The sequence below is a fragment of the Panthera pardus genome, unplaced genomic scaffold (genome assembly GCF_024362965.1).
Source record: "Panthera pardus isolate Hobbes unplaced genomic scaffold, ASM2436296v1 HiC_scaffold_24, whole genome shotgun sequence".
Classification (NCBI taxonomy): Eukaryota; Metazoa; Chordata; class Mammalia; order Carnivora; family Felidae; genus Panthera; species Panthera pardus.
In genome coordinates this window covers 33,951,602-33,966,359 of record NW_026526810.1, presented here as the reverse complement: position 1 = coordinate 33,966,359, position 14,758 = coordinate 33,951,602, and the positions used below count along the sequence as shown (strand labels likewise).

Genomic DNA, 14,758 nt, shown 5'->3' with positions numbered 1-14,758 from the left:
TGGCTTTAAAGTACTATGCCTAAACTCATTTGAGTTATTGCAGACCTATGAGAATCTTTACTAAACATGTTTATTTAATTCAATAAAGTATAAATATTTCAACATATGTTGTACAAAATAAACAACACAGACTAAGAAGTGACTTTTAAAGTGGTAATAACGGAAGTCAGTCTTCATTTCCTAAACTGCCCTTGTCAATGCTCAAGGGTCTGGTAAGTTAGATTAACACAGCGGTTAACAATTTCTTCTCCTCTTGCACATATAAGCCCTCATCTTTTGTGAGATAATTCCCTTGGTTTTCTTCTCATCCCCCATCTGATTTTTCTATTTGTACACTACTATGTCAACCCAACATACAGAGAAAAGAAAGCTGGTAACTACTAGACAAATATTGGTAATTGTGCATGTGTGTGCACGAGGCAGAGAGAGAGAGAGAGAGAGAGAGAGAGAGAGAGAGAGAGAGAGAGAGAGACACTTAAGATCTAAGCTCTCAGAGAAGGGCAGAAACTATTTCATCTTACATAAGGTGATTAACATACTTAGGGCTCAAAATACATACTCTGTTTTGATGAGCCTCCAACTTGATAAAGGAGCATTTCCTGAGATCTCCTCCCATATCAGCGAGTGTTTGGGGAGTAGTTTGGTTGTCGCGGTCATGTGCAGCAAGAGTGCGCACAAGCTGTTGAGCAGCCCATTGCCTATGCTGTGAGGACAGCCTGGAGGAGAGGCAGCAGGCTGCCAGGGCATTAGCCAGCTCCAGAGGGCCTACAGCAGAAGGATCATAGGAAGGATGGGCATACAATTGGGCAGTTAAACCTGCTTAAACAAAACAATGAAATGATGCCCAGGTAAGAGCTGGTGGTGGTAAACAAAAAAAATGGGTTAACCCATATCTTTTAAAAATTAGCACTTTTGCAAGCAATCAATTCACTAAGATATGCATACAAGGTATAAAGCATTTATCTCCTATCACATTCTCTAATAAATCTGATTCATTGCAAATATACATTTAGATACACCAAGACTCTTTGCTCTAAGTGCACACAGATTCAGAATGCATCAGAAATAATTTCAAAGCCAGGGCAGAGACAGCATGCCCTAAAAAGTAAGAGTTTGGCTTTTGCTGCTCAAAAGTGATCATAACAGCCAGTCAAGAGGCCGGGCTGATAGATCCCAAAGCCCATCTATCTTGGCCGAATGGTCCTGATGAAGAGAAGGGTAGAGACAATAGTGATTAAGGAGTCCCTTCAAACTGTTATCATCTTATGACAAAGAGAAAAATAACCGTATCTTTACATAAATTTTATTAAGGACACCTAACCAAGATTATTATCTATTGTGATTCAAACCATAATCTAATAGAATAATCAAACCAAGATTAATTTGGTACATTTTCTAATATCTGTTTCCATGCACCATGAGAAAGGATCCATGTAGTTTTTTATGATCTGAACTTAAGAAGTATACATGACGCTATGTAATTTATCACTTACAACAACTCTAAAACACGTTTTAAAAAGCACACATCATTGATTACAAGACTGTATATTTAAAATGGTAAATGGTATGAAACTTACCTTTCTTTTCAACTTCAGATTTATCATAGTTAGGTCTCAGTTTGGCCCCCTTGTCTGCTAGTAATGCCACAAGGGCCTGAGTTACAACAAAGTTTGGGGAGGTTACAAGCTTATTCTCTTCAGCAATTCCTCGGAGAAAGCTGGGTAGAAACTTTCGCTGAATTGGATCATCGACCGTGGTTAGATTTACACCTGTTGCAGCAGAAATCAAGTTCTGAAGAGGCAATTGGAACAAACAGGTTTAATTTTTACATATAACTTTGGAACAAAAAGATTTCACCTCAAAAGGCTCTTTAAGAATTGGTCAGAAATAACGCAACACGAAAAACACTGAAAACCAGCTTACCTGTGTACACAACTGCACCAGGAGTTTGGCAGCACTAGGAGTGTTTGATGCCAGACATCCCACTGCTGTGCTCAGATAGGCCAGGCAAGAGATGGGCTTACTGGCCTTGCTGTGCCCGCCTCGTGAGCGTTCTGAGGTGCTTGCCATGGCAGAAGGGCTGGTAGAAAGGCCAGCTCTCCCTGCTGCGGCCAAGCACATTAACCGAACCAGTGTTCGGATATCTGTAAGCCCCAGAGATTCCAGGCCAGCAGCCAGGCTACAGCTGGAACCACTGCCAAGAAAGAAAAAACACTTCAGATGGATAAAGAAAACAGATTTCTGAAGGGACCACTGGGAGCCCCACCTATCAGCCAAAGTACCAATAACTAAAATAAAAGTCAAGCTGCAATATTACTAGCCATATGTATCTTAAGATAAGTCAAAAAATATTAAGCTGGACACTGTTAAGATTTTAATTATTTTATTTTAATTTCATGAACTTGGAAGTATAACTAAGTATAATACACAAGAAAGTTCACAAACTGTGAGTTTTCACAAACAGGACCAACATAACCAACACCTCAGAAGCCTGCTTGGGTTCTTCTCAGTCACTAGACCCCTAAAAGTAACGAATACCACTGACTTTTTAAGTCATGTATCAGTTTTGCCTGTTTTGAACTTTATATAAATAAGATAAAGTCTGTAATCTTTTGTGTCTGGCTTCTTTTAAGACTCATCCACGTTGTTGCATTATAGCAGTAGATACTCTTTTTCACTGACATATTAATAAAATCTACCATAATTCATTTCTCCATACAGATGACAATTAGGTGGTTTCTAGCATGGGGCTATTATAAATAGCAGTGCCATGAAGTTCTTGCTTATGTCTTCTGGTGCACATATAGAAGCATTTCTGCCGAAAATATACCCAGGAGTAGCTTTCTAGGTGATAGAGTATGTTCATATTCACCTTTGGTTGGTACTATTGAACGGTTTTCCAAAGTAGCTGTACCAATTCACTTCCTTACTGGCAGTGTGTTCTGGGTGTTCCACATTTTCTAGGTGCTCACATTTTCCCACCAGTCTTTTCGATTTTAGCCTTTCTAATAGGTGTATTTATATCTCACTGGTTTTCCATTTTCATTTCTCTGAAGACTAATGAGGCTGAAGACCTTATTTTCCATGTTTACTGGCCATTTGGAGATCCTCTTGTATTATTTTGCATTTTGCCCACTTCTATGGGTTGTCTCTTCTTCTCATGGATTTGTAGAAATTCTTTACATGTTCTGTTGGTTATATGCATTGTTCATGTGTTCTCCCATTAAGTGGCTCATTTTTTTTACTTTCTGACTTTTTATTTTCTTAATGACTTTTGCTGAAGAGAAGTTCTTTTTTAATGTAGTTCAATTTATCAATCTTTTTCTTGATGATGAATGGTTTTTGTGACTCACTTAAGAAAACTGTACCTATCCCAAGACTGAGAATAAATTCTTCCTATCTTAGAGAAACATTATTGATTTATCTTTCACATTTAGATCTAAGAGCCACTTGGAAATATTTGTCTTATATAGTGTGAGGTTGGGGCCAAGACTCACTTTTTCCTGTTGAATAAACCATGTGACCTAAGCCCAAGTTAGTGAGGAGACATGCTTTCCTCATTGTTCTGCCATATAAACATTATCATAAATCAAACCATACACCAAGTGTTTATCTATATGTGTGGGTCAGTTTCTAAATTCTGTTCTCCACTATCCAATACCAGAGTCTCATCTATTTTTGAATTTTTATTTCAGGGTCCTTCTGTCTTCACTGATTTACTTTTATATACCTCTACTCAACAATTCTTTTTTTTTTTAAAGTTTATTTATTTATTTTTGAGAGATACAGAGATAGTGCAAGTGGGGGAGGGGCACAGAGAGGGAGACAGAGAATCCCAAGCAGGCTCTGCACTGTCAGCATGGAGCCCAACGTGGGGCTCGAACTCACACGAAACCGTGAGATCATGACCTGAGGCGAAACCAACAGTCAGACGCTTAAGTGACTGAGCCACCCAGGCGCCCCTGCTTAACCATTTCTTAAATGGATGTCTTTTAGGTATTCTTGGCTCTCTTCCTTTTTTAATATTACATTCTACAGTATGAACATGGCAGGAGTCTCCATGATGGAATCTGCAGGTTGAAATAGCTACACAGTTGGGTCAATTTTGCAGAAAATTCATTCAACCTTTTGATTTCATCCTGCATCAAATGGATTGAAAGCTTTAGTTTCTCATTTCAGATAATAAAATTTAAAATGTTTGCAGTTTACTCAGCTACTATAATACTCTTATTTTCTACCTAAAAAGAGCTAAGTATTTACCAACTGGATGAATGAATAACAATGATGACTATCTCCAACTTCTTTCATTTGACAGCCTAGATACTCAAGGCTCTAAAAATTCTATCTCATCCTCCCAAACAATACTAAACTCCTGTCTAATACATACTAGGAACTAACTTAGCATCACCTGACACAAGATAATTCTTACCTGACCGAGAGAAGAGACAGAGCTCTCATTACCATGGTTCTTGCCAGAAGAACCTGAGCAGCAGCAGTCACTCTCCTTAAAGCCACCACCCGGTCATGAGGGTTTGCTAAGGCAGCGGCCTGCTCACCTAGTGTTATTCTTCCAGAGGAACTCTTTTCTACAGAGCCATGGCAACCTGAAAAACATATCCAGAGCACTGAAAAATTTTCCCATTCTATCTATGTTCTGGGCTGCAAGGAAACACAGCAAACCAATGTGTTTTGTTCATTTGGACTTTGTTACACAGAAAATTCCTTGGGAGAAAGAGACAGTTCTAAGGCAATAACCTGTTATATATGTTCCTTAAATTTTTTTGGTTTTATTTTGTTCATATATCATATTATATATAACAGACACAGAAAAGATACAGTTTTTAAAATATGCTTTAAGTATACAGAAAGGGCTGAGTCACCAATACTAATTCTTTATTTTGTATTCCCGAGAGCAAAAGTTACCCATACCCTTTCATGCACATAAAAAAAAAAGACTGCAAAATTGGTTTCAGTCAGTTCCAGGATTTCCCTGTTTTCTTTAAAAAAAATCATACTCATATTTTATAAATTTTCTTTTTATTACTTCAGCATTTCATAAAAGCAAAAAACGAAAAATATTACCTTATACCTTGAAAATGTTCAAACAACTAGCTAAGGATACTTGACGGGGTGGAACAATGTTGTATTACTATTTATCCAGTCTAAGAAACAAATTAATACAGACTCTAAAAAATCAATACCAATTATCATTTCAGTTTACCTATTTGCATTAGAGTCTCTTCCATACTGTTGGTAGCTGTTACCATTGCTACTGATGCTCCCAAGGGATCACTGTCAGGGAACTGAACTGGTTCTGGTACAATGCGTCGGTCGTTTAAACCAAGTGGTCCAGCAAGTAATTCAAATTCTTCTTCACCTGTTAGCTTTTCATCTTCATCAACATCTAACATGTCCCAGTCTTCTGGAATTTAAATAAATAAATTTATGGTATGTGAATATAAACATGAAGTAACTCTGCTGGCAACGGTTACTGTGAGATATGTCTAAAATGCAGATGGACTGAAAGCCCAGTGCCCACAAAATATGCTATGGCACCATCTCCTGGTGACCCAACCAAACTGCACTCCCTGAAACATAGTGAGAGTCTAAGGGAAAGGGAGTCTGAGTCAAACCCACCTAAAGCAACAGCAAATGTTACAGCTGGTAATGAAGGTTTCAGCTAATAAAAGCTATTGTTACGGGGCCAACAAAGAGTTCTTAATGCTATCCACAATCATTAGAGAATCAGTTATTTGAAGTAAATGAATGCTCCGTATAAATTCACGCTGTCATCAGTTTTGTACTTTTTACTTTCCTCAATCAGGATGGAAATTCAAAATGTACTCCATACTTTCCCTACTTCGAAAAAAATATATGCCACACAGAAATTAACATTCTGTGGTAAAGCTAGTATTTGAACCCAGGTCCTTTCCCTTTGATTTTTAAAACTAGGGCTGTTGCTTTCAAACTACCTTTAACTTTTCAGAGAAAGTTTTAAGTTAATATGTACTTAAATACCAACACATACACATAAAGTAAATTTTAGTAACAGATGTTAAGCAGAAGGTATATACAAAAATACATGTAAAATAAAGAAGCTCTCAAAACAACTACCTTCATACACACTGTCCTGCTTGCCAATTAGATCTGGAGCTTGTCCCTTGTACCTGCACCAAACATGAAGAACATTGTATTTTTATACAAAACAGTTAGTACCCAAAAATGCAAATTAAGTCATTAGAACATTTTAAAAGGTCATTAATAAAGCAACACAAAATAAAGTGTTTCAGGTTATGGGCTAAGAAAAACTACTGGTATGTAGGTACACACATGCTTACAAAATCAATGATCATTTTACCAAGTTACTGGGGGGGTTTCTAGGTCACCTACAACACTCATCCAGACCACCTTAAAGATTTTAATAGTTGACAGTAAGGGCAAAAGCCCTGCTCACTACAGATTAATTGCTATTCAAGGATATAAAGAAGTAATATTTTCACGGAAGCTCAATTTAATCTAAACAGTCTATTTTTTTTTTTTAATCACCAAAAAGATCTTAAGATGTCAAACAAAAACAGAGTGAAAAACACAATGAAAAAATTGACCATAAGCCTCCTGAAGGTTAAGGCAAGGGTCCTGCCTTAAGGCAACTTGCCTGCCAACAAGTTGAAGGTTCATAGAGTCAAACTCCAGTCAAAAACCTGCTGCCATGGACTGCAGGATCCCAGCTCTGGCAAAACATGAATTCCTCAACCACCTTCATCCTTCCTGCCCCCAATTCAGCAGTCATCGGACTTAGGGAAAGGTTAAGTGTAACTCTTCACGTTAAAATAAGCTTTAATTCCCACGTCTTGATGAGAGATACTTTATACTCTTCATTCAGAGGGGGTCTGGATATCTAAGCAATTTCAAGGTACCTTTCAGAACTTGTTGTCTTGGATTTGGTCTTCAGGGCTAAGTACTTTTCCCTGCAGCTGCCGCAGAGCAGGTAGTATGGATTTCCACTCCCACATTCACCACCGAACCAGCCATCCACATAGGAGCCGTTGCTGCGATAGCCCTGGCGGTTTGCACTGCGCCCACAGCCTGGGTGATTTCTCTTCATGTGCTGGTTGAAGCTGACGACACTGCACTCACACAGTTCACACACCACCACTTCTTCCCTGTCTTCAGACTCACAAACATGCTGCACAAAATTTTATATCAAATCATTAGTCAATTTAACATAAAATTAAGAAGAGGTAGATATTTATACGTTAAATTAATAACTTTACGCATGTTGGAACATTTGCAGGATTTTCATTAATGTTACATAACAAATTTCTTTCAAATCAGAATTTAGATCACATGATCTCAAGGTGTTCCTTGCTCTTTCTCAATCTAATAAGTTATAATAAAATTAACTCACTCTCCTACTGAGAAGAGTTAATAAAAATGACAATTAGCGCTATCTCAAATGGCTTTTTAAAAATCCCTCTAATAAACCTACTTTACATCTGGTCATAACATGCATATCTATTATCTGAATTTCTAAGAAGTCATTAGGATTCATTTATCTTATTAACTTAATATAGTAGATGCTCTTTTCTATAGGATTCAGACCTGTGAAATTTTCACACTCCCCGCTACAAAAGCATAATGCTAAACAATGAAAACATACAAACCCACCATGTACCCTGCCCCTGGATGGAGGTAGTTACAAGACCTAGGTGGCACTGGTTCTTAGAATGAGGCACTACAGTGATTAAATGGAACCTATGAAGGAGAAGAGCATGCATTCAGATAGAAAGGTGAGCACAGCAGCCATGTTATACACCCAGAAGAGCTAAGAATTGATGCCAGTTTTGTAATCTATCTTTGACATTACAATCAAATATTAACAAAATATGGCTCTATTCATCTAGTCTGGGGAGGGAAACGATAAAATCATACAGAGAAAGCAAGAGACGCTTTTTCTTTTTAGTTTGTAGGTATCAAAGTAACCTTAAGCATTAGAGCCCCAAACTTTAGGATGAGATCTAAGACTTTTCAGAGTGTTACAACTCTAGGCAAGGCTGTTATTAGTAAGCTCTATGAACAGGAGGGCAGGAAAATAAGTCAGAGCAGCCCCCGCTGCAATCACACACACCCAGGTAGGCCAATCCAGTACCTCTGGGATCCACATTCCCAGAATATCATTGTCACTGGTCAGGTCTTGTCCAAACATAGCTTCCATTGCTTCATCATCAAGATCAATTTCCAATTCCTCATCTAAATTAAAGTCATACAACGCCCCTGGGTCTTGTTGCAAAGATATTCCTTCTCTCCGACTTTGATTCCTGTGGGCCTGCACAGAGCGGTATAACCCCGCTCAGAACAAAACAAAAAAGGCATTTTATTTACATGCATAAAGTAATTCTGAATATTTCACCAGTTCTTAACTGCCTGGATTCCAGACCATAAACATAAAATCTGACCTATCATGTGTGATTCTTCTTCTATAAAATGGGGTAATAGCACTCATACTTCACAGGGCTGTTAACAGGTTTAAGTAAGATAATCCATGTAAAATACTTCAAAATGTAATATGGAAAACACTCAGTAAATGTGAGCTGTTATTATTCTTTTAGGGTTACTTAAAAAAATCAGTCATTATATATTAAGTACACATCCTGTATTTTCTAGTTCAGTCTTAACTTCTCACTATTACTATAAATTACTGAAAAATTATGTTTTAATAGTTCAAAAATCAAACACCATTTTGACAAGTCACACATCCTAGTTTTTAGTTTAGAAAATATGTTCCCTATAAATTACACTTCACATGTCTAGAGCATAATCCCAGAAGTATTTACTAATGTAACAATGAAACTTACTTTTGCTTTTCTGGGGCCCTACCTAGTAGTTTTGTCCTAAGGTCCACAGAGTACATCAGAAAAGCCAGTGACCACTTTAGCACAGTGCTCTTTTTAGCTCCTTCTTAATATTAATGTGACATTTTAAACATTCATCTTCACTTCTTAAAGTATAAACAGCTTGAGGGCAGAGACAGCATTTATGAAATACCTCAGTATCTACAAGTAACCAGTATAGACTTCTGTACCCAGAGGGAGCTTAAAAATAAATTTATGAAAGTATGCTGTGATTTCAATGCAAAATTATGTAAACAGGAAGAAAAATGCAAATAGCTGCTCTGTTAATGTGGAGGAACTGAGTACTTAGTATCATTAGTTCATCTTCTTTAATGCTGCTTTCACACTGACTTTAAAATATAAACTATACGACTTTCACCAATAGAAGGATGTGAAACATATAATTACCTGCTCTTGCTAGCAATGTGCGAGCAGCTAAATCAAACTTGTGCCTTCTTGTTACTGCTGAGCGACCCCTAGCTGGTGGTCCACTTCCAGAAGCTGCATTCTCTGCATGGTCCAGATTATCAGCGCTACAAGTGCAAATTTAAAAGCAACACAGATTTTTAAGAACCATCATAAATGGAAAGCACAGGCACAAGCCTACTTATGGTCTTGCTTTTTCCTACAAATATTACCAAGAATAAAATATATTTATGATAAAACTGAAACATAGCTTGTCTTTGGTAAAGCTCCTAAATTATAAATATGTCATATTGCCCTAAGCAGTAATTTTACCCATTTTTTTTTTTTTTACTTTTATTTATTTTTTTAAGTAGGCTCTACACCTAACATAGAACCTGAACTCATGGTCCTGAGATCAAGAGTCACACACTCTACCAACTAAGCTAGTCAAGTGCCCTTACCTGATTTTGAATTATGCCAACAAGGGAATGATGCTTAATACATGTTCAGATCCAAAAGAGATCAATGGTCTTAACTAAATTCTAAATGATTCAACACTTAAAATTTGAAATGAAATGACAATCCCTGCCTACGAGAAACGTATTTCAAAGTTATGAAAATATCCACTGAGATTGTCAGAAACAAGTCTGCATATAAGACACAAGCCTTGGTAACCAAATCCATTAAATCAATTTCTAATATTAAAATTAACATTCTATATCATTTATAAAGGAGAGTTATTTTATCAGAATGTTTATTTCAGAATAAACTTGTTTTAATTGTTTCTTTTCAGTTTAATTTCATGTAAAAATTATTACCTATTTTCTACAAAAACATCCATTCAAGACTTGTCATATCATTTTTACGCTTCACAGAAACATAAACTTGTAAGCGAAACGTCCATCTTTTCATATACCTCTAGTTAACAGCTTTACAAACCATTAAAAGCATCTATGAAGGGAAATAAATGGGACACTTGGAAGCACCATTTATAACGCATAAAACAAGTACGGAAACTGGACTCTCACCTTTCACTAAAGCCTTCTTCCATTTCAGCAGCATCAGCTGATGGTATGTCTCCTGGTGACTGCAAATAACAGGGATCATTTGATTTCCCACCACTGCCTAGGACAGCTGCTCCGTGTCTTGAGTCAGCTGTGCTGCCTGGCTGGGGTTCCTCCTCATCCTCATGCCCAGGGTGCTCTATCATCCACATGGCAAGGACAGTGATGTTCTGGGCATCAGCCTCTCCTCGAGCACCTGAACAGGTGAAAAAAAAGTATGATACTGATTTTGGGCAACATAATTATTCATGGCATCAATTTAAGAGTGTCTGCTATGACACCATTATAACTAAATCTGCTATTAAAAAGTTTTATGGTCTCTTAAAACAATGTGTCACCCTCTATAATATCGGGCTTCTCCTATATGTATATACCGATATATTAAAAACTTATCCTACCTGTGGCTTCCATGGCTTTGGCAATCTGCCGGAGAGAGAACCCCATCTCCAGCAAGGGTACTGCAATTGCTGGAGGAGGAGGAGAAGTTGAAAGTCTGCTGCTTGGGTCTGACAAGGCTGAAACAAAAGAAAGAGAGTATAAAGTCCTAAATATCAGTACATACTATGAGTAAAAAGTGTCCTTATAGTAACTGTTAAGTCCCCAATTTCCTAATACTGTCTACATTTATTGAAATTTTATTCTATTCAGAATTCACTAAATGTGGAACTAAATTGGGATTTTGTTACAGCTTTTTAAGGTTTTTCATAAAGCTAACATAAAACAAAGCTGCTGAAAAAAATATTAAATGTTTTCTTACTTTGAAATAGTTTCTAACTTACAAAAAATTTCAGACTTAAGAGAAATTTGCAAGCATAGTACAAAAGAATTCTTTCACCCATGAACCACTGGAGAGTAAGTAGCAGACATGATGCTTCAACTCCCTTGAATACTCTAACAGTTAATTAACTCCTACAAATAAGGACACTGTCTTGCATAACACAGTCTCAAAGTCCGGAAATTAACAATGTTAATATCTATCTAATCCAGATCTCATTCTAGTTTCACCAGAACTCCTGACAATGTTCTTTACAGCAGGGTCCAATCCAGGATTATCACCCTTCCATTTAGTTTTCAGATCTCTTCAGTCTCCTTCAATCACTTTGATACTTTTAAGATTACAGGCCAGCTATATGATAGGAAGACCCTCAATTTGGGTTTGTCTGATGTTTCTTCACGTGCTTTTTGGCAGGAATACAAAACTGATTCTGCCTTCTTCTCATTACATTCTACTAGATGGTACATAATTTCAACTTGTCCCATTGCTGGTGATGCTAACTTTGATCACCTGAGTTAAGCTGGTATCTGCTAGTTTATCTCCTGATTAACTAAAAAAGGTACTCTTTTTTTTTTCCTCCCTTTGTAATAAATATTTGTTGGGAGGAATTATATGTAAATAGCCCATTCCTCATCAAGGTGAGACTCACTAACATCCATTAATGTTTATTGGCTGAATTATTTATTATTATGATGATGATGATGGTTGACAAATGAAGATTTTCTAATTCCATCATTGCTTTCAGATTTATCAGTCTCCTTTCTCCATCAGTAGAGATTTTCATTGTATTTGTGGGTTATTAGATGTTATTATAACAATGATTATTTATTTTGATGCCCCAAACATTCCAGATTTGGCTAGATGTCCCTTCAATCTAGTTTCTATATCCTTGAGGCATGTGCCCATAATTCTCTGAGCAGTTTATCACTTTCTGGCACAAGATATTCTAGGCTCATCTCATACTTAACCCTGAAATCAGCCATTTCTACCAGGAGATAGGGTTCTCTTTTAGTAGAGAATGGTATCTAGAAGACAGGATCTTGGCACTAGGTGTGTTTATTGCTACTAAGGCATCACCGTTCCTAGGTCCTTTCAGTGGACAGTGCTGATAGAAGCCCTGTGCCTCATTTAATGGTTTTTGAATTCAATTAAGAAGGAAAAAAGAAGGAAGCAGGGAGAATGACAACTTTCATTTTTGCTTAAAAAATGTCACTACTCCTACAGTGGTAATAGTCCTGACACTTTTGTTGGACTTCTGCTTCTAGCCATGATAGAATAACAGAGACTGGATTTACCCTCACCTTAACAACTAAAAGAACAGATGGAATATATCAAATGATGGTCTGTAGACACTGGATGGCAGGCAACGTAGGACAGTGACCTCTGAGAGAAGGAAATCAAATGAGGCGAGGTATACAATTGCCTCAGCATATTTGCTGGAGAGAATTTCCAAGCTGCAGTTCAGGGAGGGCAAATTCAAGCTAAACTCAGTGGCCTCTCTGAACTGAGGACAAAAAAGTAAAGAATTCAAGATGGCTAGCATTCACAGGGTAGAACACCAGAAAGGAGAAAGCTGTATGGAAAGAAGAGAGTTGCACAAAAAGCAAAATTCAGAAATGTACAGAAGGTCCTTCTTTTTCCCTCAAGTCTTCAGCTGATGCTAATGCAGCAACTACCCAGAACTAGGGAAGGAATTACCAAAAAGTAGCAGGCAGAACAATCCTCGAGGCTCATACAGGGTTGGGAAGAATTTGTGTTACCAGAAGGAAAGAACTACGATACACAAGGCACTGGATAGAATACTAAGAAAGGTATTAGTTCAGTGGTGGGGAAAAGTTCAGCCAAGCTAAAGGCTGTTCTGGTCCCTCCTAAGAAAGCTTAAGAGGAAGGCTTGAAAGAATCAAATTATTTCCAAGTAATTTAACTGTATCCTATAACAAAGTTAAAGTATATTTAAATAAATACAAACTATCAAGCACCCAAAAAGGTAAAATTCACAATGTCTAGTAACCAATATAAAATCACCAAACATCCCCCCCCCAAAAAAAAAACCCCGAGAAAATATAATTCAAAATAAGTAGAAAAATTAGTCAACAGAGGGGCGCCTGGGTGGCACAGTCGGTTAAGCGTCCGACTTCAGCCAGGTCACGATCTCGCGGTCCGTGAGTTCGAGCCCCGCGTCAGGCTCTGGGCTGATGGCTCGGAGCCTGGAGCCTGTTTCCGACTCTGTGTCTCCCTCTCTCTCTGCCCCTCCCCCGTTCATGCTCTGTCTCTCTCTGTCCCAAAAATAAATAAAAAACGTTGAAAAAAAAAAAAAAAGAAAAAAAGAAAAATTAGTCAACAGAAACAGACCTAGAAATTAGATACGTGCTAAGAAGAGAATGATATTTAAACAGGTATAAAGTTGATGTTCATTATTTGTGCATTCCATATTTGCAAATTCATCTACTCATTAAAGTTAATTTGTAACTCCCAAATCAATACTTGTGGTGCTTTCATAGTAATTTACATGCACACAGTGACAAAAACATTTCAATCTCCTGACACACTGGTTCCTAGCTGAGGTATAACAGGTGATGCTTACACTCTTGTTTGAGCTCCGAGACTGTAAACAAGTCTCCTTTTCATGGTCTATTTAGTGTTATGTGTTTTGCAGTTTTGTGCTTTTTGTTGGTGGCTTCACTATTTAAAATGGCCATGAAGCATAGTGCTGAAATGCTGCTAGTTTATTTTTTTTTTAAGTTTATTTATTTATTTTGAGAGAGAGACAGAGTGTGTGCGTACAAGCTGGGAAGAGGCAGAGAGAGGGGGAGAGAATCCACAAGCAGGCTCCACAGTGTCAGTGCAGAGCCCAATGCTGGGGGCTCAATCTCACGAACTGTGAGATTATGACCTGAGCCGAAATCAAGAGTCAGACGCTTAACCAACTGAGACACCAGGAGCCCCTGTCTAGTGTTTCTAAGTCCAAGAAGGCTACGATATGCCTTATGGAGAAAATGTATGTGTCACATAAATTTCATTCAGGCATGAGTTATTGTGCTCTTGGCCATGAGTTCAATGCTAATGAATCAATAATATATATTAAATATAATGTATTTAAATAGAAACATACATAAAACAAGGTTATATACTTGACAAAATGTGACCAGAAGTTCACAAAAACCTACCCTTATATCTCCCTTAGGAGTAATGGTTCAGTTTTCACTAATTCAGTGTTCACAGTGACTTTATAGAACATAACTATCCTAATAGTGAGAACTGACCGTTATTCCATGTATTTGATAAGGCAGAGAAAAGATTAATAAGCATGTTAAAGACATGGAAGACTGTCTTTACAATGTATGAATGGAAAAGTACTAGATGGGACTAAGAGCAAATCTGATTCTGCAGGAGAAAAGATTAATGACCAGAAGACACAACAATAAAAACTATACAAAATGGAAACAGACATTAGATAAACAATAAAAAATAAATAAAAAGATATTAAAAAAAAATCAAACCATTAGTGATCTCTGGGACAACTTCAAGTGGCCTTGTATACACATAACCATAGACACTGAAATGGAGTTATACAACAGAAATACATCTGAAAAATAATGAATTAAAAATGTCCAAATTTAAAG

The 14,758-nt window shown here is 37.3% G+C and overlaps 1 protein-coding gene across 9 annotated transcripts in view; it reads right to left on the bottom strand.

Moving 5' to 3' along the window:
- HERC1 (HECT and RLD domain containing E3 ubiquitin protein ligase family member 1) overlaps positions 1-14,758 on the bottom strand; it is a 186,907-nt gene that overhangs the window by 36,850 nt on the left and 135,299 nt on the right. For 5 of the 9 annotated variants that reach the window (XM_053888977.1, XM_053888982.1, XM_053888979.1 and 2 more), the window contains exons 41-51: positions 10,759-10,875; positions 10,325-10,556; positions 9,300-9,424; positions 8,129-8,349; positions 6,918-7,186; positions 6,115-6,167; positions 5,222-5,422; positions 4,430-4,604; positions 1,924-2,194; positions 1,578-1,791; positions 560-816 (exon numbers count right to left, since the gene is read on the bottom strand). In XM_053888977.1, coding sequence (XP_053744952.1) covers positions 560-816; positions 1,578-1,791; positions 1,924-2,194; positions 4,430-4,604; positions 5,222-5,422; positions 6,115-6,167; positions 6,918-7,186; positions 8,129-8,349; positions 9,300-9,424; positions 10,325-10,556; positions 10,759-10,875 — 2,135 coding nt within the window. The remainder of the gene's footprint in view (positions 1-559; positions 817-1,577; positions 1,792-1,923; positions 2,195-4,429; positions 4,605-5,221; positions 5,423-6,114; positions 6,168-6,917; positions 7,187-8,128; positions 8,350-9,299; positions 9,425-10,324; positions 10,557-10,758; positions 10,876-14,758) is intronic. The other 4 variants (XM_053888984.1, XM_053888985.1, XM_053888980.1 and 1 more) reach the window with 3 other exon arrangements.